We start from the raw sequence: 24,631 nt of genomic DNA, 5'->3' as shown, positions 1-24,631 counted from the left end.
TGGATGAACACTTGAAGGACCAAGATTCTGTGCCTGTCCCAGCATTAAGTGACACATGCCATTTCTAGAAAAGAAGGTGATATAACACTTTAAAATGTATTAACACGGCATGACCAAAACCTAACAAGAAAGAATATATACTCTGTGAGGCTGACACAAATAGGGTGGAAAGGTTTTTGCCCACAGGCTGATTGCGGGAGACCAAAAGAGAACCAAATTCCAACTATATTACATTCTCTAATTATATTCTGTAACACTGTAGCAAAGAATCTAAAACACATACCTTGATTTTGAAAGCTCTTTTGAATCCGCTGGCAAAGAAACCTCCGAATGGGCCAATCAAAGATGCAAATGTGGAAAGAGCAATGCTGTGTATCTGGAAAGGATACAAACTTACTGTTTCCTAAAGAGGGAAAAAAAAAGGAGAGGGGTTGGGGCTAACTGCATGAAAAATGTATTCGAGCACGCCACCTAAACTCAGAGCCATTATATATAAACACTAAGTCAAAGCACATGCCATATTTTTGTTAATTTCACAAACTTTCAAGATCATAGGAAATAATAAATGTGTAAGCTCTCCTTACCACTCTGCTTATTCAGCCTGCACTCCCTATTCCCTCTGTAAGCGTACTGAAAGCGCCTGGTGTGCTAAAATCTGATAGGCTACTTTTCTAATCTGTCTAGAAACTTCTACATCACTTGGGTCATAGGCTTACCAAGAATCAGTTAATTTCTGACATTTGTTTTTTACCAGTAGCACTCTGTTTTTGTAATTATATAATGTATTTTGTATTTGTATTTTATTTCACTTTAATTTTATATGACAAATGAGGGAAAAGTTGGTCTTTCTCTTAAAATTAAGTTAAATGCTGTGGAAACACCTGAAAATAAAATGCTTAAAAAGACTACCAAAATTAGCATCAGCAAGACAATTATAAAAGATTTGGGGAGGAAACCATAAAAATTGAGAATTCTGCAGTCAAATTATTTTGTAAATTCTTAGTTCTTACTCCACTTTAAATAAACTGAAACTACAAATTGTAGAGAGTGCATAACGGGTGTGGTTTAAGAAAGATCACTAAGAACTCCAATCTTTGGACCTGTTCGCAAAGGAACGCAACGGCCTTGCCCCAATCAAAGATTAGCAGTATCAAAGAGTTTTACAGCAGATAATAGATGGCTTGGACACTGAAAAAATTCTTGGAATCAATGTATTGAGCCCTCAAGTAGAGAAATAATTTGTTGGTTAACCTTCTTCTCAAAAATTAACTTTAGTTAAAAGTTAAATATTTCAGGGAATTCCCTGGAGGTCCAGTGATTAGGAGTTGGCGCTTTCACTGCCAGAGCCCAGGGTTCAATTCCTGGTCAGGGAACTAAGATCCCGCAAGCTGTGTAGCACGGCCAAATAAATAATAAACGTTTCAGATGCATTCATGTGTACACACACACACACACAATTATTTGATTCCCCACTTTAACCAACCACCCACTAGTCCTAGTAGCATAGATCAGCAGGGATCTACTAGACAGCACGTCAACATCCTTCAACGTTGCCTTTAAATGGCAGCAGTGTGCTTTTGGAAGGGAAACTGATTTTTAGAAACAGCAGCTTTCTGTAATAGTAAAAGTCTCCTAAAAATCAAGTAATTTTTGAGCTGGTGAATTTTAATTAAGTTTTAAATTGAGTCAATTTATACCAGTTACACGTGAAACTCATTATAACTTGTTTGATTTGTAGAAATCTAAGAGACATTTAAAAATGTTTTCAAGATAAATTACCACCAGTACTCAAACCATTAGGCAAGTAAGTTTCTAACAGACAACTGGTTTGTGATAGTAATATTCACTTTATATACAAAAAAGGGAAATCACAAGGGGATAGAATATATGATTGATGCCAAGCAGACAGTGATCTGTATTACAGAGTTAAAAATTCTGCAGAAATCCATCTCTTGCAATAAATGAAGCTTAATCTTTGGGAGGGAGGATCCCCACCATGTTTATCTTACCCGTCTCAACAATGCCTTCAAAAAGGGAGGAAGTGAATAACTCTGAAGCTGGAAAAGTTCTGAGGGTTCACATTCTGTAACGAAGGAGTTTATATCACTTCGGTATTCCACTGGGCAGACAAAGTACTGGTATTTGGATAACACGTAAGCGGCCTAAATAACAAAGCAAGCGTTCGTAAAACATTGAATGAAAATATCTGTATGTATGTATGTGTGTGTGTGTGTGCGTGCGTGTGTGTGTATATATATAAAAATTTTTAAATGTATATATGTTATGTGTCAGAAAGGCCAGAAACAGAATGCCAAATTTTCCTCGCATTCACATCCTGCCATGTATTTTCAAAGTGAAATGACCATAACCGATGGAATAAAAGACTTTAAAAAGCCATTAGAAAACAAAAGTTTTTGGAAATCAGTATGATTATAATCTCAGTATAACCACAATAAAAAAGAGGGAAGGGGAAAGTGAGAAAAAGAAGCCGATTTGAACATTTAGACAAGCATTATAGCAAGGTTTTACTTTTTTTAAGAACACATTTAATGTCAGCAGAAGCTAACAATTATAAAGGTATGGGAGAGTACAGGACTAAAGTTTCTTGCATAAAGGTTATATTAATTTCATCAATTAAAAAAATAAACAGTGATTCAAAATTACTAAGAAAACAGCACAGGTGAAAAACACCATTGTTCTTAACCAACCCAGACAATGTTGACTAAATTATTCTTTCCCTGGACACATCACTGCAGTTTTTAAAACTAGCTGTCCTCAGCCATGGAAGAAGATACATAAAAACAAAATATCTTATTATAAATTTAAATTGCTAGACAATAGTTCATTTTCTTTCTTTTACAGACATTCACACCATTATACTGCTCAAAAATGGTTAATAGAAGTGCATATATGACACTAGAAATGGATATAAATTGATTTTGCTTCCAAACAACCAGTTTCCTCAAAATTACTTATTAAAAAAAATATAAGCTCCCTCCTCCTTATTTTGTCATGCATTACATTCTTATAGGATAGCTCTTTATTTTCTTCCAATGATATGGCTGTTCTTGTAGTATTTCTAAATTGTCTTTAATGATACCAGATTCTTGTAGTAGTATTTAACTTAATAATCCCTTCTTCATAATGTATAATCATTGGACAGGACCAGATCCCTTTTCATTATTCTGTTCATCAGTTATTACCTCACTGATATTCTAACAAATAAACACTGGAATAATTTTTTTAATTCTACTGCAATTTTCATTGAGAATGAACTACACTGATAAACAGGAATTATGGTGGTTTTCCCCTCCAGCCTGGCCCATTTCCATTTATTTGTATATTTGCTCCCTCTCAAAGCTCTATGTTGTTATTAGTCACTCTATATTTGGCTATAGAATATATTCTAGAACTGTTAGGGACAAGACTCTTAAAAAATTAAACTTCCTGACAGTAATTTTTTTTGGTATATTTATCTTATATCCAGCCATTTTTCTGTACCTTTTTTGATTTCTCACAAGACACCTTTGAATAAAAACCTAAATTCCATAATTGTACACTAATTTTTAAAACATTAACAATATCCATTATTCATAGCTAAAAGTAAACATCAATTATTTTTAACAAGCTTTTTCTGTAAACTGGACTCAGCAGTAAGCACCCACTAGCCCAAGCAGCTGGCATGTGTTAAAGAGACAGAACTCTTCAATATCATTTGCATTCTCTGCTTTTATTCAAAGCCACCACCCCTCCCAGCACCTGTGCACCCACAAGGCAGAACAGCTCTTAGAAACTACCAAAACACAACAGCCTAGCTTTATATGAGAATCAGCTGAGGGAGTTAATTGACCTGGGAGAGGGCTAGGACATAGGTGTTGTGTAAGCTCCCCAGGTGGTTCTAATATGAGGTTAGGATGAGGAGAGTTACTGGGCTATAGAGTACAGGCATACCTCGTTTTATTGCACGCACTTTATTGTGCTTCACAGGTACTGTGTTTTTCACAAATTGAAGGCCTATGGCAACCCTGCCTCAAACAAGTCTAATGGTACCATTTTTCCAACTGCAAGACTTCAGTGGAGGAAGTAACTACAGATGTGGTAAAATAGCAAGAGAATTAGAAGTGGAGCCTGAAGAGGGGAATGAATTGCTGCAATCTCATTATAAAACGTTCACGGCTGAGGAATTACTTCTTATGAATGAGTAAACAAAGTGGTTTCTTGAGATGAACTGTATTCCTGGTGAAGATGCTGTGAAGACTGTTGAAATGACAACAAAGGATTTAGAATATTACATAAACGTAGTTGGTAAAGCAGTTGCAGAGTTTGAGAGGGTTGACTCCAATTCTGAAAGAAGTTCTACTGAGCAGGGTAAAGTGCTATCAAACAGCCTTGCATGCTACAGAGAAATCCTTCATGAAAGAAGAGACGATCGATGTAGCAGACCTCCTTGCTGTCGTATTCAAGAGACTGCCTCAGCCACCCACCTTCAGCAACCACCACCCTGATCAATCAGCAGCATTAACAACTGGGCAAGACCCCCGCTGGCAAAAAGATTATGACTCAGCAAAGGCTCAGATGAGGCTTAGCATTTTTTAGCCATAAAGTATTTAAAATTAAGGTATGTACACTGGTTTTTTTTAGACTTAATCTAGTACACACTTAATAGACTACAGTATAATGTAACTGTAACTTTTATATTCACTGGGAAACCAAAACATTCACGTGACTTGCGTTATAGCAATACTCGCTTTATTGTGGTGGCCTGGAACTGAAGCTGCAATATCTCTGAGGTATGCCTGTGGATTCTGTCTAGTGGGCTTCAGTTAATACATTATTAGCATTTTCTGTTTTAATTCTTTTAGGTTTAGAATAGACTAATAAACTTGCTACCACTTTTCAAAATATAAATAAAATAAAAATCCTAGTGAAACTCACAATGAATCCAAAGATGACTGTGGAAAAGAAGCCGCCAATGAATCCTTCCCAAGTCTTCTTAGGAGACAACTGAAAAAGGCCAAATAGAATTAGAAAGAGTTACTGCACTCACAAAACACACAGATACATATGTTCAATAAATTCCCATAATACCTTGTACCTCTCTCCTTCTTTTTTTTTGTATTGGAAAGGCTTTGCAACCCTTTTTCCTTCAGTCCATGATGGTGATTTATTTGTGCAAATCTCTCTAGTAGAGTCGAACACATATTAGGCCTTCAGACATCCTACATAGTGTGAATATGTTTGTTTCTGTAAATAGCCTCAATTTGCTTTTTTCACTCAAAGGACTATAAACTCTATGCTAAAATAAATGTCCCGTAATGTTCATGCTTATATAAACCCCCAGAATAATGTAATAAGGATGAGATATATTCATTCATTCTAAGTATACATGGTCTGTGTTGACCTACTACTGATCAAAAATAGAATGAGTATAACAAAACATGGATTCTGCAGCACCCCAGACTTTCATATATTCCCAAATGCCAAGCTTACAACAGTCCTCTTTCTGAAATGGCAAAAAAGCTCCATAGCCCTAGGTACAGTATTTGCCTCACAAGTATGCACATATCCTCCCTCCTTTAGTCACTATATATGTCTTTCTCCATGAAGAAACATATTGGGCTTCTGAGAATACCGTTTGTTTCAGATTCCGGCTATTGTTTATTAGTCCATGGAGCATTCAGGGAGAGAAATCTGGAAGAAAGTCTAGAACTTGGTGAAGCAGGGGCAGGAGAAAAAGATTTAGGAGTAGACAGTGCTAACTGGCTGAGGCTCTCCGTAAGATAAAGACTCAGTACGGGGCTATGATCGTCAGGAGATCACTGACGGCCTCTGTGATATTCCTTTCAGTGGATCAATGGGAACAGAAGCCAAATAAATATCGGAGGGAAGTTTCTGAGATAGAAATGGGTGATATGCTAAACTACATGAGCTCTTGTCCTGAAGTTTATAGAGCACCAAGGCTTTCTTGACCAATCTGACAATTCCGCCATAGAGAAGTGACTGATATACACTGTCTCCTAGGATAGTTCAGTATTATTGTCATGAAGTAGGAGTTGACTCAAATTCAGAAGTGCCTGCTGATTATTTTAAAGATAGCTCATCGAATTAACTTGACCCATATCATATTGATTTAGGGGTTAACTTGCTTAATTACATCTGCATATATTATACAACTAATCCAGCCTGGTAATTCACTAGAAATTGATGTTCAAAATCAGACAGTGAGATTCTTCTACAGCCTCTGAGGGCTCCTAAGCCAAAAACTTCTCAGCTGGTATAAAAGCCTTGACTACTTCACCACTTGCTCTTGTGCTGAAATAAGCTTTAGAGACTTTAGAAATGTATATAGCTTGCTGGCCAGTATCCCCACAGCTCAGCTTAATGCTGTGTGCTGGACTCCTATGTGGGCTTCCCCACATAGGATTCATTGGCGTTTTCTTTTCCACATTTAAGGAAGGTGTTTTTGAAGGACAGGCAGGCCGTCCACGCACTCCTCTAGGAATGATAAACTATCCTTACATCACTCTGAACAAAACAGGTTTTCTATCTGAACAATTGTCTCAGTCCCTCCATAAATGCCTTCATGTGATAACATCAAAATAGCCAATTAATGCATTTGTCAGAAAGTTATAAAAGACTTTGCCCAATATCTGAACTGAGTGAATCCTCTATGTAGCCCCAACCTGAAAGCTTTTTTATTTTTATTTTAAAAAGAAATCAGTTCTAGAAAAAGGTCTGTTTTTCCATGAGGAGTTGGTTTCTTTCTTTCTTTCCCAAGATGGGAACTGTATAAATTACTCCGTTTTCTTCTTTGCCTCCATTGACTGTAAACAGAACCAAATCTAAGGCAAAACCACATGGTCTCCTCATGTGTACTTTCCTGTCACTTATCTTCACTTTTCCTTATCACTTGCATCATTCATCAGTGTTTTATTGTAGTACCTCAAATTTTTTCTTAAAACAAATTTGGGTATAAAAGTCTTTCAGGGCTTCCCTGGTGGCGCAGTGGTTGAGAGTCCGCCTGCCGATGCAGGGGACACGGGTTCATGCCCCGGTCCAGGAAGATCCCACATGCCGCGGAGCGGCTGGGCCCGTGAGCCATGGCCGCTGAGCCTGCGTGTCCAGAGCCTGTGCTCTGCAATGGGAGAGGCCACAACAGTGAGAGGCCTGCGTACCGCAAAAAAAAAAAAAAAGTCTTTCAAATGGACATGAGTATGTGACGATGGTATAATATACACTCTCAAACAATCTGGTGAAGGAGGAGATAAATGAGATGGCTTGAGAGGAAAGCAGAGTCAAGGACAGGCCTGTTTAGAGGGCTGCTGGGAAGCAGAATAAAGAACCGCACGACAGCCAAGGGAAAGAAACCAGCAAAAAGATGACATGAGCCTTCACGGGAGAGGGGAAATGATCAAGGAGCTAAGAGACTATCTGATGAAGAACCAGACGGAATCATTGGGAAATACAGATCACTGCCTCTGCACTGTGGCTGCTGAGGGCAACTAAGGAAAATCAAAGCACCTCTGAAATAAAAAATGTGCAACAGCACCAAATGGTTGGGAATTTCTCCAGTGGCTAATCTTTTAGGTTATGGTCAGGGTTTGCTTGTGGTATTTTTCCATTACCTTAATTAATGGAGTTCTTCCAAAAAAAAATCCAAAAAGGTAAGCAGTTATGTCATTGCAAATAACACTTGATATTGGAACAAGGAACCTTAAAAAAAAAAAAAAAGAAAAGAAAAAAGTCCATATGATTAAGTGGCAACTATTTCTACAGGTTATGACTCATAATGAACCAATGCAATAACCCTTTGGATTACATTGCAGCCTAGCCCAGAACATAGCACGTACTAAAAGATTAATTAACAGACACAATAAATACCAACCAAATTTGCCCATTTAGCAATTAAGCAGAGCAAAATCTATAAACATACGAGAAGAATATTGCTAATGAAAATATTAAATAATCAACTTAACTTTAAAATTAAACAATAAATTTCTATAGCTATGGACTTTCAAATTTCAGTTTTATGAGGAATGCCAACTAAAAACTGTCACCCGCCATCTGGCTCTACAAGGATTAGGTCACCGGCCACTGCAGTCGCTGACCTCCAACACACCCTGAAAGGAGTTCAGCGGGGAGATCAGGAATGCGGCACTGTGTGCTCTGGGAAACACTGGCAGAACAGGCCTTCAGAGAGCTAGATATTTTTTAGGAGAAGATTTTATGAGCCCCATTTCTTACCTCTTCTCATATCTAGAAAAGCACTAAAATCATTAACGGAGGCATCTGCGTCTGCTCCCTGTGACCAGCAGCGACCTTCTGCCAAAATGTGTGCTTGACGCACGTGCCCCCTTCACTAAAACCATGTGTTACCAGCCTCCCCTCTGACCTCTTGCAGCAGTTCCTCAGAGCTATCTGAGAGGCTGTTCTCCCAGGCTATAGTCCTCATTTGGCTCCAAATAAAACTTAACTCACAATGCTCACGTTGTGCATTTTTTTCAGTTGACAGGAACAAGTTACAATGGTATAGGGAATTTTTTAAAAACAGCCTTTCAAAAGAGAAATGAGTCATTTGTTCAGACAGTATAATCTGATAAACTTACACCAAGCTCTTAATACAAACTCTTTCAGGAAAAATTATCAATTTTAATACTATCTTAGCCTGAAGTGGCATTAAAACCCTACTAACTGTACAGAACCTACTAATTTCAGTAACTGCCTCCCATCAACTAAAAGTCTGTATATGGAAGATGATCTTAAAATGATTCCAATTGTTTACACGCACATACATATCTTGGTTAAAAAACACAAACCTGTCAAGGGAACAAATTTATCTTGAATAAACCCATCAATTATAGAAGATTTTAATTACTGTATTTTAAAAGAATGTGGAGAAAATATAGTCAGATTTCTTAAAATCTTAAGTTTTTCTCCACTCTTATTTTTAATTTATAATAATTGTTATAATTTAAGCTAATTTTTAACTGATAAAAATGCTTTCTGAATCTGCAACCCACTGCTTATATAGCAAGTCCAAATACCCGAAATCTGGACACCAACTCCTATTATAAAGGCAGAGTAGAACTTACCCAACTTTCACATTGTTTGCCGAAAAGCAAAGTTTCCCTTTTTTCTTTTTTTTTTTTTTTTTGCATCCCACATAAACAATACACTCTTTTTAAACGCAATTCTTTGTTTTTTTAAAAAAAGTCATATTAAGGTGTAGTAACACCTGAAAATGTAATTAATTGTTTGGTGTTTTTATGAGGACTTCCTGCATTTTACTTGAAACCTGAATAAGGAAGTTTTCCAGTTGTTAACAAAGCATTTGTCTTCAGTTGTCAAACAGTAAGCAAAACTCAGTAAGCTATTTTAATGGAATAGAGCAACAACAAATAGTACATTTTAGTAGAAATCTGTAAGACATTGTCCAATGTAAAAGAGCTTTAAAAGTGCTATGACTTAAATATAAAGCAGCATAATACTGTCCCCTTACCATATCATGCCTTCAAACAGATTTTGGATGACAAGATGTGACTGAGTAACTGTTATCAGTAAAGTGACATGAGTCCATGCGAACTGTTAATAGCACAACAATACAACAATTAGTGAACACAACGGATCAGTGCAGCCCACGAAGCAATTTTGAAACACAAATTTCCAGCATGACTGTTGGTCACATTTCATAAGATAAGGTCATACAAAATAAATGCCATTAGTAAATTACATTAATTTTAGTACCTACTGAGATGTGAAAACCATGAATACATTTAACAAAGTAACCTTAATTTATACACAAATGGAATGCTAATAATACTGAGATACACTACTAAATTTAAAAAAGACATATTAAAAAATAAACCATAATCTTGAATCATGAGATTAAAATGATAATGAGAAGTTTATGGTGTTGCTGTGGCATTCAGATAGGAGCTAAAACTCTACTCTGGCTGCATTCTCTAGTTATTAGAAATGCTAAAAATGAATTTTCTCTGAGTTCACTATGGTACCATTTTCCCATAAAGAGTTATTTCTAACTTCAAATGATTCAAACCAGCAGGGATCAATTGCCCTTAAACTCAATCTTTTCATACTTGAAAGTTGATCTTCACAGCTCTGTGCAATGACAGTACTCCATTTCAAATTCTCAAAGTCCTCTGTGTTTCATCAATTCCATCTAGCCTGAGAGATGGCCACTTTAACTACTTTTAGCATCATTAGTATGAGCAAATTGTGAACAAAAAGCACTAACATTTCTATGTACTAGTCTCATAATTTTTATTGGAAGTTATGACTTTTCAAAAATTCTTAGGATTTTGATTTATTCAAAATAAACCTATTTTCCATTTCAGCAAAAAATATATTATATTGGTTGGGTTTTTTTTTTTAATTTTCATCTGCTTAAACAATCCAATTCTCTTCTACCCTGACTGCTTCCAAATGCATAAATGATTTTTTTCCAATAGGAACCATTTATATTTTCATAGCAGATTCTAGTATTTCTAATTTGTCTTGATGGTTTCTAGATTTTCACTGAGAATTTTACTCTTTCCTCTCAAGACCCCCAGAAATTAGAAATGTAAGAAATACTACAATTTCCCAGCTATGGTGCTCAGCAGGATGTCTTAATGGGAAAAAGCACAGCATGAAAAATAGGAAATATACCCCAAATCCAAAACAAGCCTTACTAATACATGAATTCACAGATCTAAATACTACATTTTGCGTTTTACAGTCTTATAATTAGCTACCTTTTAAGGAAATAAGAGAAGGTTATCATGTACAATGATAAACTTCATAAAACACTGAACACTGTTCAATGATACACTGAATGAAATATCTTTGGCCACAAAGAATCATGTGACTGTATAACTAACCACAGCTGCCAAGAAAATGTAAGCTCTGTTCCCCTTATGCCCAGGCTAAGAGCAAGTAAACATAGCTACTTTCCATACAAAAAGATGGCAGATGTTTCCAAGACTTACTAACTGTTCAGGAGACTGTGGAAACACTTCAAATTTCTACAAATTTAGGGAGCCCAAATACTTGAATTTAACTTTATAGCCTTTGAAAATATTCAAAGAAAAAGTTTTTAGGAAAACTTTGGAAACAGTTAAAATTGTTAAATCCTCAAAAAATTTTCAACTTCAACTTTTTATATATAATAGTAATCCAAAATTCAAATATCCCTCACATTTAGGCAACTAGCAGATTAGATTATATCTTCTCACTACAGAAAAAAATAAAGGTGAAGGTTTTTATTACATATAGTGACTACAGAATAATGGTTAATACACACCATATAAAACTGCAGACGATAATGTTTCTTCACCAAGCTCAGCACAAACATGCAGAAACCTGTTCAAGAACAAAAAACATGGCTTGTTGTATATAATTTGTTACAAAGTTTAAGATTCACTGAGCTCATATAAGCCAAATTTCTATACCACACCTAGCTATAATTTAGCTACTCACTCATACGCTCTCTCTCCTGCTCTTCTATTAAGCATTTTAAGTAAAAGTTTCTTGAGGGAAATGATCCTGTATTCTCCAAAATGCCTAATATAGTCCATGGCATAAATTCAATAAACATCTCCTGCATTAATTAAGTGAATTAGTCCCTTGCTAATGTGTGGACATGGAAAAACAGATCCTGAATTTCAGTTCACTAAAATTTATTTGCTAGTCAATCCATCAAATGTCTGTGTAGAATGTTTCAATCTCTATATAAAAATTAATAATAATTATTATGACAGCTGACATCTACTGAACACTTACTATTTTCCAGGCTCTTGTCTAAGCATTTGATAAGCATTAACTCATTTAACCCTTCCAACCTTCCTATGATGTAGGTACCTATTATCATCTCCAATTTACAGATGAAGAAAAATACACAAAGGACTTTATTAATTTACTGAGGATCACGGGGCTAGAAAAGAGTTAAACCCTTAGATCCTAATGACTCTCAAGAGTCTCGTGGTTCCATAAACTATCATCAGCAAGATTCAGGTTAAGAGTGATTTGAAATTTCTCAGACCCATGTTATAATAATTACAGTAAAACATAATACTCTTAATAATTTCATGATGTACAAACAGTATTTGTGTTTCTGTTTATATCCTACAAATTTATTACCATAAAATTTTACTAAATAAAAATTCTACCTAATGAAATGAAATCTAATAATTATATACTAAATAATGGGAGGCAATATGAGGCACTTTTTGCCCAATATATCAGTAAAGTTCTAAAGATAATTATTTTTTTACAGAAGTAGATACTGGAAATGCATAAGCCAAGTTTAATTTCAGCTAAACAGCTACCCATGCATTCTATTCTGCAATATCTTTAGAGAGTTCTCTAAGATAGAAAACGAACTGTCACCTAATCTATCCCATATGAAATAAGTACTAGACTTTGTATATCTAAGTTATACTTACCAAGGCAATTCTACCCACTAGAGTAAGCAAGGTTGATACTACTCTGACCAGAGCGAAGAATCAAACAGCAGCTGCTGGCAGCTATTTTTTGATGACCGATTTGTAATGTCAGTGTAAAGGATGATGATAAAGGAAGAGAATGCTCACTGGCTCCCAGATCCTACCTCACCTCCTATTTGTCACCTATAGAATCTAACTGATTGAACTGCAAAAGAAATATGGAAACATTCTCTGAGTAGAGGTAAACTGACAGCCATATGTCACTTTCTTGAGAATAAGAAAGGAAGCAAGGTGGGGCAGGGGGAGATTAAAACATGGAATTCATGGCACTAAAATCACCAGTAGCATAAAAGACCTTTTTAAAAATCATTGCTTTTAAATTTCTCTTCAATAGCAGGTAGATTTATTTTTTGGCTTAAGGAATAATGAAATTTCTATGCTGCTTTATGCCATTGGTCCATGGTTAAAGGTGAATGTAGATTGGACTTGGTTCAAAGGCTAATGGGGTAAAAGCAAAGCAGAGGCAAGACAGATGCCTCTGGAACCTCCCCTTCTGTCCAAACGGACCTCTCTGGCTCTCGCAGCACAGCCTCGGGAACCTCTCAACATCATTAACTATGACTTACCTCTTCACAAATACTAGTACAACACGTTTGGTTTGTCTCTTTCTTGAAATTATATAATACCATTCACCCTTAAGCACTTCTTCAAATAAAATTACCAGCAGGCTTATTCAATACTTTCCTAATGATGATTTTTATCCAGGACAGTCTTGGGAACTCACTTTTACCTGATCCAATTTCACTGTTAAATCAACCAGTAGCAATGCAGCTGTTTAGGGTGCTCTAATAAAGGATATAATTATCTGACTCCTAGACACATTAAAATAATACAATTCTCTGAATGTGGAAGAAGAGGATGTAAAGTGTTTTCCTAGCATATCTAAGGTTAAGTATTATTTTCAAAGAAAAAGAATCCAAAAAAGAAACATAAGTTTACTTTTTCATTCACAACCATCTAGCTATGTGTATATTTTGTTTAACCGTGTAAAAATACATACATGCTATATTTCAATAAATCTCTGGAAAGGATAACTTTATATACATTTAGATCCATAGTTTTACTTTTTCCCCAATTAACAAAGAACATTTGTACGGTTATATTTCCAATTAAAATCACAGGATTTGTTACAGTATTGTAAACAAAAGTATTCATTGAAAAAGTTTCCTAACATACAGTTCTTGATATATAATTATGTTTAGTTACATTTAGTGATCACCATTTATATAAACAGCACTGTGCTGTCCATGCAAAGATGTGTATATCCTGTTGCCCAGTATCAAGGAGTTCCCAGGTGGTTAGGGAGAGCCAGTTACCCAATAGATTACAGACAATTATATTCAAAAAGAACAAAAAAGAATGAGATGAGATTTCTAAAGCAGTCAGGAGAAGTGAAGGGGGAAAAAAGGCATTGAAAAGTCCAAAAGATACGATAGAGGAAATTTCCGAAAAAATGGACAATCAAAAAATATTTATGGAGCACTTCAGATGCACCAGACACAAGATACAAAAAAATGGATAAGACATTCATTCCACTCAAGGAGCTCATAATCTAGTTGAAGAGACAGGAAAATATAAAGAAATAATCAAGTTATTTTAAAAATTTCTTATTGGTGATTAACCAATTCAGTAAACACATGCATTCCTTAACTCAAAAAACAAAGATGGACCCAGGATTAAATACTGGAGCTTACTGACTCATCCTTTACTCTTTCACATGGCTGTATTTTTCATTACACTTCCCTAACTAATCAAACTCCAAAACATTTCAAACATCATGTTCAACAAATTCAGAAGCACACTGCATTATGTGTCCCCATATTCAGCCACTAGAATACAACTGAGTTGTTTTAAAAAAGTTTGAACAGGGCTTCCCTGGTGGCGCAGTGGTTGAGAGTCCGCCTGCCGATGCAGGGGACACGGGTTCGTGCCCCAGTCTGGGAGGATCCCACATGCCGCGGAGCAGCTGGGCCCGTAAGCCATGGCCGCCGAGCCTGCGCGTCCCGGAGCCTGTGCTCCGCAACGGGAGAGGCCACAACAGTGAGAGGCCCGCATACCGCAAAAAAATAAAAAAATAAATAAATAAAATAAAAAGTTTGAACATGCACTGTAGAAATTCACACAAACCAACCATTATATTAGCTAAAATAGAGAAAAGTTTTCTCTTAATCTGCATGGTGAGTTTAAGGTATAGAACAAGACTGACGTGTATAGATTCTAATCATCTTAATTTAAAAACTGTAAGTGGTTCTGAAGATACAGTCCTTTATGAACAGTTGTTTGTGACATCTTTCAAAGATTTCATCAACATACTTTGAGATAAAAGATATTCAGGATATTTGGAAAAAAATTCTTAATCATGCATTAATTTTAGCTATAACTTCATCTTATATGTCCATTGATTTTTCTTGAATTCAAAGTATTATATTCAAGTCATAACTTACTCTTAAGGGTTTTTAAAAAGAAGTCAAAACAGTTAGCCATGCACAAATACAAGCAGAAACAAAACAAAACAAAAAACAAACCACTAAACTTAATATGCCTTTAATATGCCTATCACTGGTTGGATAAAGAGATCTTAAGGTGATGATATTAAGCGTCCAACATCTTAAGCTTATTCACCCCATCATTACTAGACATGTAATCACATAGTTGCTCTGGTTTCTAAAGAGCCCCAAATCCAAGGCACCAAGATCTTTTTAAAATATATCCAGACTCTAGAGAAAATGTTGTTCCTATAATTTTCTTTTTGCTATCACTCAAATTCATTTTACAACAAAATTATCTAAGTGTCAGAATGACTTCCAGGTCCTAGTCAGTGAGTCATCTGGTATAATATTAAACAAGTCATTTAATGTGGTGGGCCTTGGTGAGTGGGTCAGACCTGGATATATATACATTTTATTTTAATAAAATTCAACTTCAATGAAAGAGCTTGTGTTGTCTCTGCTTTTTAAATCTGCTAAGACCTATAAAAGTCATTTGACCACTGCAGAACTAAAATTTGGACAGGACCCTTGGAATGCTGTTTAACGAGAAGAATTCCAGAGATTTTTATCAGCATAATTTGAGAGAAAGGTACAAATATCTCAACAGAGCACACTTTCTATTTCCTCACTCCTGTTTTAAAGTCTACCTTCATTTGCTAGACTAAGCTCATGAACGTTGCTAATCACTTCAAGAATCACCAGTAAGGTCTCAAGACCCAGCAACCAAAACACTGATGCTGAAAAAAAATCTCTCTAAAAAGCAGTGTGTGTGGACGTGCATGTTCTCAGCCTCTTGATCATTCATCTAGTAAATGTGTATTGGGAACCTAAATGCCAGACTCTGTGCTAGGCACTGGAAATTAAAAAAACAAGAGAAACACAAAGTGAGTGCTTATGGTCGTTTAACAGGACCATATTTAGGACACGTGTAAAATGATAACAGATATAGAATACTATGAATAATTTATATTGGAAGTTTCATCTCTTATCCCAGCAGCTCCTAGCTTACTACGAAGTTGTGTTTTACAGAAACAGACTCACAGACATAAAAAATAAACTTACAGTTACCAAAGGGGAAAAGGGGTGGGGAAGGGATAAATTAGGATTTGGGGGTTAGCAGATGCAATCTATAAAATATATATAAAATAGATAAAACAACAAGGGCCAACTGTATAACACAGGAACTATATTCAATACCCTGTAACAAACCAAAATGGAAAAGAACATGAAAAAGAATTTATATATGAATCACTTTGATGTACACCAGAAACTAACACAACATTGTAAATCAACTATACTTTAAAAAAAAAAAAATTTGCTTTAAAAATACATTCGTAAGGGGCTTCCCTGGTGGCGCAGTGGTTGAGAGTCCGCCTGCCGATGCAGGGGACGCGGGTTCATGCCCCAGTCCGGGAAGATCCCACATGCCACAGAGCAGCTGGGCCCGTGAGCCATGGCCGCTGAGCCTGCGTGTCCGGAGCCTGTGCTCCGCAACGGAGAGGCCACAGCAGTGAGAGGCCCATGTACCACAAAAAAGGAAAAAAAAAAAAATACATTTGTAAGACTGTAATAATGTCAATATCCTGGTGTTATCTTACACTGTAATTTTTCAAAATATTACCATTGGTGGAAACTAGGCAAAGTGCATAAGGGATTTTTTATTATTTCTTAAAACTACATGGAAATACATAATTATCTCAACAAAAAGTACATTTCAAGCCAATAATCTGGGATACAAAACAATTTTTCATAAACTATCATAAATAGCAGTTGGTTTCTAAGATCAGCCCACAGTATTTTAATTTTTTTTTTTTAATTTTTTGGCCGTGCCATGCAGCATGTGGGATCTTAGTTCCCCAACCAGGGATTGAACACCCGCACCCCGCAGTGGGAGCTCGGAGTCTTAACCACTGGACCACCAGGGAAGTCCCATAATTTTTTAAAATTTATAACCCTCTTAGTGTTAAATATAAACCTCAGGCCAAGCCTACATTATATTTAGTATGAATTAGAGCAACAGGTTCCTATCTTGTCACCCTATTAACGTTACCCAACTCATCCTTCATTTAATTACAGATCTGGTTATATCATCTCTTAGCTTAAAATCCTCCAGTGATTTTCCTGGGATAAAGCCCAAACTCTTCCCACAATACACAAAGCTTCTCAAGACGGGGCTCCTGCTTACCTCTGCAACCTTCACTGCCTCTCACTGGTCCTGAACATGCCACCCTCTTTCATTCTCAAGACTGTACAGCTGTTCCCTCCTCCTGGAATGCCCTTTCCTTCTGTCCACCTGGCAAACACCTGATTGTTCTTTGCTTCTCACGACACCTGTCATCTCTTCTTCAAGGTGTTCTATGGCCTTCCCACTCCAGCAAAGCAAGGCCCTCCTTCCCCTTCTTTATGCTCTTAGAGGTCCTTGTTCACATTCCAGCAATGAACTAGGGGACATGTGTCTCAGCAGGTGCAAGACCCTGGAAGGCACGCTACCAGCCTATTTCCCTTTGTATCCTCAACACCATGTACAGTACTGGCACTTGGAAAGCACTCAAATGTTTGTTGAAGGAACAACACTGATGAATTTCAATAAGCTTCCATGATTCTATAAAAAAAGCAAGTGGTAAGCTATGTCCATGGTGGAAATCAGTTAGAAAAAAGAAGAAATACTGATTTTGTTTTATAAAAGTAGAGTCAGAAATTTTAGGGAATGAAGAAACAATGACTGAAAAGGGTTGGTTGGGAGACTATCATGTATACAATGTTATAAAAAGAAACAAGAAAGAAAATAAATTACATTGTCTTTACTCCCTCAATTGAGAAGTTATTTTCAAGTATAAGTTAGAGCAAATGCAAAGCAAGGAAATAGTAGTTGCCTTATTTTCTGACATGCTACCCATCAGATTTTGCTATATGCACATCAGCTGTAAGTGAAGATACGGAAAAAGTGAGATAAGTTTAGATGTGCCAATATAAAACCACAAATAAGCTATATTAAGTGGGAAAAACAGGTGCATGTTGGTCTGCTCTCATTTGTGTACAAAAATGAGGGAAGGAGGATATAAACATATAAGCCTGAATACTCAAATAATGTCTAAATAGTGGTAGGAAGCCCCTGGAAAGAGTAAGTAAGGCTCTGAGCGGGGAGGGAGATATCACGGAATACTCCTTTTCAGCCCGAATTTTTACTGTGGGAATGTATTATGTTTTCATTTTTAAAAACTAGTTTTAAAAAACCAACCTAGGTAAGGACTCTTGAGATGCTTGGCTTTTGGCACCCTCCCTATTCAGAACTCAGGCATGGTGCTGAGAGAGCCAAGCTCCATGGAGAGCCCACACTCGGGTGCCCGGGTCACCAGCCAGCACTAACCATGCCCGTGAGAGTGAGCCACCATGGACGTCTAGCCCACTTAGGACACATATGACCAGCACTACCGCCATCTAACTGCAACTGGAGGGGAGGCCCTAAGTTAGAACTGCCCAGTGAAGCCCAGTCAATCCACAGGACCAGGAGAAAAAAATTAGCTGTTGTTTTAAGCCAAGGGAACAATAAAATACTAATCAAGGATTTCTGTTTTTAAATTGTTCATGTATTACATTTCTTTCTCTTCTGTCCTGGTAGCCCACTAAATTATGTTAAAATAAATTAAGGCAAAAACCTACAGAGCAAAGAGAATTGAAGAAATGTCAAGGAAAAAAAGAAGAAAAATGGCTACAAAATTTGGAAGCTGGTAAACCGACTGGATGACTTCCAGCAGATCTGAGAAATCAGGGACAAGTAGAAGTATTTTCTAGAGAAAACCGAACAGGAAAGCTCACTGGAAGGCTAGGTTACGGCTTGGGCTTCTAAACTAGAGGACTAAGTACCAGTCTACTACTAGTAAGTGGAACCCTAGCCAAAGCAGCCAATTGTGAGAACAGAACAAAGATATTATTAGAAATGTATGAACATAAAACATTTACCTTCTAAGCACATTTCATAGGAAACTATTAGAGGCTATGCTGCAGCAGAATGAGGGTGTTATCCTAGAAATTGGAAGACACAGGAAAAGCCAAATCATGAGGGGACAGCTGACAGCAAGCCTACAAGCAGCCAGTCCAAACAGGAACAGGAACCCAGACGTCCCTGGGATAAACGTCACCAGGAAAAACGGGAACTAATCAACTCTCTGATTTCTGTGAACATCTGAAAAAATGACCAACAGACATGGGACAGACTCAAAAGGAAAATTAAAGATTCCTACACAGAAATTTATGAAGGTGGAAAAGAAAAGGTAAAGAGCAGCTATTAAGGGCAGGAAAAGCAAAAAGTTGTAAAAGAATGGAAATGTAATCAAAGATACTATTTGGCTCTATAGGAAGTGATACTTTAGGTACCTATTTAATAATATAAATAATGACAATAAAAAACTGAGTATGGAAAAGAGAGAGGTTATTACAGGAAGTCAATAGATAATGCCTAAATAAATTAAGAAATAGGCATATTACTTAGAAAAATGAAAACAATCTGCAAGTGTTGGGGTGCAGGGTTATTGTTTACATTAACAATAACATTAGCAGATTCTTTTGACATTATCAGATTTTTTAACTAATGGACATATGTTAATGATTTATATTTTAATTAATCACAACTTTACTATTAAGTAATTATAAGAATAATTATATACGAAATAAAGTTATTGTTATTACAGACAGTTTTCTTGCTAATAAGAAGTCTTGCCAGTAAAAATATAGACTAAGAAGGTACAGTATGCTTCTCTCCTGTAATAGTAAAGAATCCATCCCAGAATTTACCTTACATTTAACAAAATGAATCAAACGTGTTTGTTTGATAAGAGAAATTATGCAAAATTTCTTTCTACCATGAAAAAAAATGTCACAGATGAGGTTTAATGAACATAAAATCAGAGTCAAGCATATTATTCTCCAAAATTTTAGCTGTTAGCAGTCATAATTAATCTCTCTAATAATCATGATTCTTCTAAACTGATGAGAATTTAAAATGAAATAACTACCTTAGAATGAATAACTTCTTTTGCCCTTGAAAGAACAAATACTTTTCAATATGTATTTCCAAAAATGAAGATATCTACATTCAATATCTATTTCCAAGAATGTATTTTAGACATATCATTTATAATTTAAAAAATTAAGTAATGGACTGAGAAAACTGGACTTAACAAAAAACCTGAAAGTAAAACAGGAAATTTCTTTGGAAAATGTAGGTTCCCCTGACCCAAAAATGATTCTCTGAAAATTACCAATATCATTTCAGATTGTATTTCATTCTCTGGCTTCCTAGAATCAGAAATAAAATAGAGACCAAGATCTGCAGGGGTGTTTATTAAAATTGAACACCATGAAAAAGATCATAATTACTGAATATAAATGACATACTTTTAAAGGACTGGACATTCTTCCCCACATACTCTGTATATTTTTTTGTTTAATGAGAAATGGAAGTCATCCATATTGTATTCAGTTTCCAAAACTGTATTAACTGGAGAAGAATTTATTTATGAGAAACTCCTAACAGCTAAAACAGTAACTATTAAAAGCTAAAGTGAAAACTCACAAATAAATTTCATTTCCTCCTTTAAAAGTAGAAATAATGATAATGATAAATACTTAAATAGTACCAGGTACTGTTCTAAGTGCTTGACAAAGAAACTGAGGCACAGGTAAATTAATTAAATTTCCCAAAGTTTATTCAGCTAGTAAATGGTGGAACCAGGATTCATACTGGCGATGTGATTTTTAAACAGTACATATCTAAATCAATTTCTTAGAAATTTCTTTTATGATTGGTAAACTTTAATGGAAAAAAATCTATTAATTCTAATGTTACCCTAAGTATCTGATTCTTAATCTAAAATCATAAAAACATGTGGCATAGCCTAATATAAACAAATATGTGTATATATATATATATATATATATATATATATATGAATATATAATAAACCATGTCTGGAAAACTAAGTACCCTGAATAATTCTATATGAAAACTCTATTTCCTAGGAACAAATAAAGCAACACATATGTGAAAGTTTCTTTATAAATTATACTTGATAAATAACCCATATATTTAAAAGTGCCTTTAATATAATTTGTGAAGAAAATTTTCAATTATATGGAGTGACTACTAAGCAAGTACTTTCTTTTAAACCACCATTACGGAGTGACTACTGCTTAAGACTGTGATGAAAGAAATAGCTTTATATATGAGACATTTTACAAAGAGAAGCTGGATTAAAATGTAACAAATAAAGGATGTTATAAATTTAAATAACAAATAAATATAAGCATGTAACATATATTGGCTACATATCAATAAAGACTTTTTTCCTTAACTTACCTGCCAGATAGAGGGCAAATGATATAAATCTGTGGTAGCGAATGAGGAACTGAAGTTGCTCTTCTCTTTGAACAAATGTAGCAAAATAATCAGCTACAGTCTCTCCATAGAAAAAGTAGTTTACACACAGTAGAAAGTACCTATAATATTAAAACAATTAGCTTCTTTAGATTTGAAATTTTTTTCCCCTCAAACTCAACAAAACTATTTTCTACAGTTTGATGATGACACAAAGTTCAAAACCAAGTCGAGAAGACCAGTTCATGATATATTCCACCAAAATGCTTTTTTTTCCTGTTTTAAACTTAATTTCAAACTTATCAGTCAACAAAAATTTACTGAACAGTTCATGCCTTTATTTAGCTCAATATCTAAATGCCAGAGACAGATAATTAGGAAACAATGTAGAAAATACTAGACATACACTCACTCTCTCTCATACACTCTCAGACACACACACACACACACACACACACACACAGCATTAAGTTTATAATGAAAATTCACTCCCAGCTACTCACAGGTCTAATGTTTTGTAAAGATCCTAAGCCAAATTCCCACCTGCCCTAGGGAAGATCAACAGGAAAAGAAGGTAGAGGTAATTTGACCTCTAACCTCCACCCTCCTGCCCTGCACACACTGGGGTCTTGCCCCCTCTTCTCAATGCTCCAGATGCACTCTAGTTGAGCAGTGACTCAAAAAGGGTAGCTGTGGGGAACGGAGCTAGCAGCGGGTAAAAATCTCTGGGAAAAACTTTAAAAACGTGATAAATGGCCTGTCCTTTCTCCCAGTTCTGGTATATCTTTGTCCTCAGGGAGAAGTTGAACCCATGAGATTTTGCTGATGGGAGCATGTGTGAGCCAGAACAAAAGGCTGAGAAACACTGCCTTAGGGTTCCTCCTGGACTCCTCCTTAGAAGGGCAGAGTCCTAGGCAACCAGGAGGGCAGCAGAAGACGAAAGGGGTGGTTTCCCTCTGTTTCTCATGAATGGAATTACACCCCACTGCTCCCAAAGGGAAGTATTTTAATTTTTATCAGCTGTATTACCATTTTTCTCTCTCCTACAATGGAAACTGTAAGGCTGTCACAGCCTACTCCAGCCACCAATCCAACTTTTTGGCCACTACTCCCTACTAAATATACACCTTCTGCTCAGGAGGGCCAGGAAGATCTCACCATCTGTGGCACATGCCTCTTCTGTCCCACATCTGAAACCTGATGGGTGATGCTTCCCCAACCCAGAACACTCTTCTCTAGCCAAAGCCTGTCTTTATTTCAAGTAACAGCTTCTCTCTCACCTTCTCCAAGAAGCCTCTACAATCACTGGAGCCCACCTTGACCTACCTTTTTCTTCCCCCTACACTTAAAATCAATCCTGCACGGTTTAGCTTTTAATTACTCTCCGACTACTTAATCTACCTAACACTCCCTGTACACACTGCCACTCATGAAGAAACTTTCCAGAAGGAAAAATTAAGTGTTAACAAAACCAAGAAACTGTTTTCAACTACCGTAAACCCAAAAAGTGATTCGTTTGTTATAAGATACTGGCCCCTCTGGCTGATACTAATCAAACAACTATATTCAAAGACATGGCCTGTTAGGTTAATTATGAACTATCATATTATCATGTTTCATGTTCAAGGTCCTGATAACTAAGAAACCTAGAAAGTTTTAAAAATATATAAAGCTTTAAATATTAAAATTATTTGGTGATTTTTATGTAGTAATTTTACATGCATTTGTACATATACAATATTTCAGAGGCTAGTAACTGCCCTGAAATATTTAGCAGGGTGCCTTATGCACTGACCCCAGAGTCTTCCTCTTCCCTCTGACTACCCTCCTTGTTGCATGTCACAGGGCCCAGAGCCTGGAGGAGACCAAACCAGAAGCAGCAAAGGTGAGGTCATCCCTCCTCTCACTGCCCTGCCCCCTGCCCCCCGCCGGCATCCTGGGGCCTATGGGGGCTTTGGAGAAGGTGGGCCAGCCTGCAGGGGTGGGGATGGGAGGGGAGGAGGGAGACAGACATTCAGCTTGGGCTTTCCTGTCCTGAATAAACCACTGATCACTCAAAAAAAAAAAAAAAAAAAAAAAAAGACCAAAACAGACAAAACAAAACAAAAAAAACCATAACTATTTTCATATCTCATCTTCAAGTCTTTGTAGAAATATCAAATTTTGTGTGTGGTCTCATATCAACTGAGGGGAAATAAGGCAAAAGATTACACATATTCATAACATTTTACAAAATGAAACTTTCTGTTAAAATTGTAATTATAAAGGATATAAAAATGTGTCGAACATAATGCTGAGGTTTTTAAAAAGAGCACAAGAATAGTGTTTATATTCAATTTAAATCAGGTATCTCTACAAAGAGTGAAAGATGAGATATGAAAATAGTTGTGTTGAAATGGGAGAGTTAAAGGTAATTTCCTTCTCTCAAAATTCAATTTCATTCTTTTAATTTATATTTCTTTAAAATCAATCTATAAGGTCAACCGTGTAGATACTGATTGATCAGGATACTTCCTTACAAACTTTAGAAAAGAATCAGATTTTCATATCTGAAATAGTTTTAAGTCACTTACCAGCTTAGTGTTCTAAACCAAGGTAGGTCATAAGAATGATAGACTCTGTAACCTATAGTGATAATTTCATGGAAGCATTTCACTTGGATGCCTAGAACCTGAAACCAAGAGAAAACATTAACATACATTTCTCAATATTTACATTTATGGTTAGTTATTTAATAAGTAGCTTGTTGTCACATGTATTTTAAACATCTTCAGCCTACCCACTTTTAGTTAGTCTAAATATCAGCAGCAAAAATTCAATATTCAACTTCTCTATAATCAAGTGATATCCCAAAGAGGAAAGCAAAACAATGTTTTAGTCAAAAAGTTTGAGAGATCCTTCCCGGGGTAGGAGGTGGCATTGTAGTTTAGAGTTTGAGGGGTATAGTCTGATTGGGATCACAGCTGACTAGGCTTTATCCCTCATTACTGCTTCATTTCTTGTGGTTGTCCATCTCAAGATGGATGGTCTTTCTGTCCATTTGTTTCTTGAGTTATCCTAGGAAAATGATCATAAGTGAAAGTTTGCTTGTATATATTTTTAACCATACAACCTGGTAGTCTTGCGAAGGATAAAGATACTATCAGGACAAATAGCTAAAATATCTTTACCCAGTCACCCAAGGGTTTGGGCATGAGCTTTTCATTCTTCCCTCCATGCCAACTCTCCCATAGCCAGCTACACACATCTCTGATCAACCCAAGCAG

At 36.1% G+C, this 24,631-nt stretch overlaps 1 protein-coding gene across 1 annotated transcript in view; it reads right to left on the bottom strand.

Moving 5' to 3' along the window:
• CDS1 (CDP-diacylglycerol synthase 1) overlaps nucleotides 1-24,631 on the bottom strand; it is a 70,822-nt gene that overhangs the window by 9,773 nt on the left and 36,418 nt on the right. Inside the window, exons 4-11 of the mRNA XM_081250846.1 lie at nucleotides 23,939-24,036; nucleotides 21,348-21,487; nucleotides 11,303-11,361; nucleotides 9,500-9,582; nucleotides 7,626-7,713; nucleotides 4,936-5,004; nucleotides 2,010-2,162; nucleotides 284-403 (exon numbers count right to left, since the gene is read on the bottom strand). Coding sequence (XP_081106972.1) covers nucleotides 284-403; nucleotides 2,010-2,162; nucleotides 4,936-5,004; nucleotides 7,626-7,713; nucleotides 9,500-9,582; nucleotides 11,303-11,361; nucleotides 21,348-21,487; nucleotides 23,939-24,036 — 810 coding nt within the window. The remainder of the gene's footprint in view (nucleotides 1-283; nucleotides 404-2,009; nucleotides 2,163-4,935; nucleotides 5,005-7,625; nucleotides 7,714-9,499; nucleotides 9,583-11,302; nucleotides 11,362-21,347; nucleotides 21,488-23,938; nucleotides 24,037-24,631) is intronic.

This window comes from Mesoplodon bidens (genome assembly GCF_964165515.1).
Source record: "Mesoplodon bidens genome assembly, chromosome: 1".
Taxonomy (NCBI): Eukaryota; Metazoa; Chordata; class Mammalia; order Artiodactyla; family Ziphiidae; genus Mesoplodon; species Mesoplodon bidens.
Note: the sequence above shows the minus strand (reverse complement) of the source record. Positions and strands in the feature narration are given on the sequence as shown.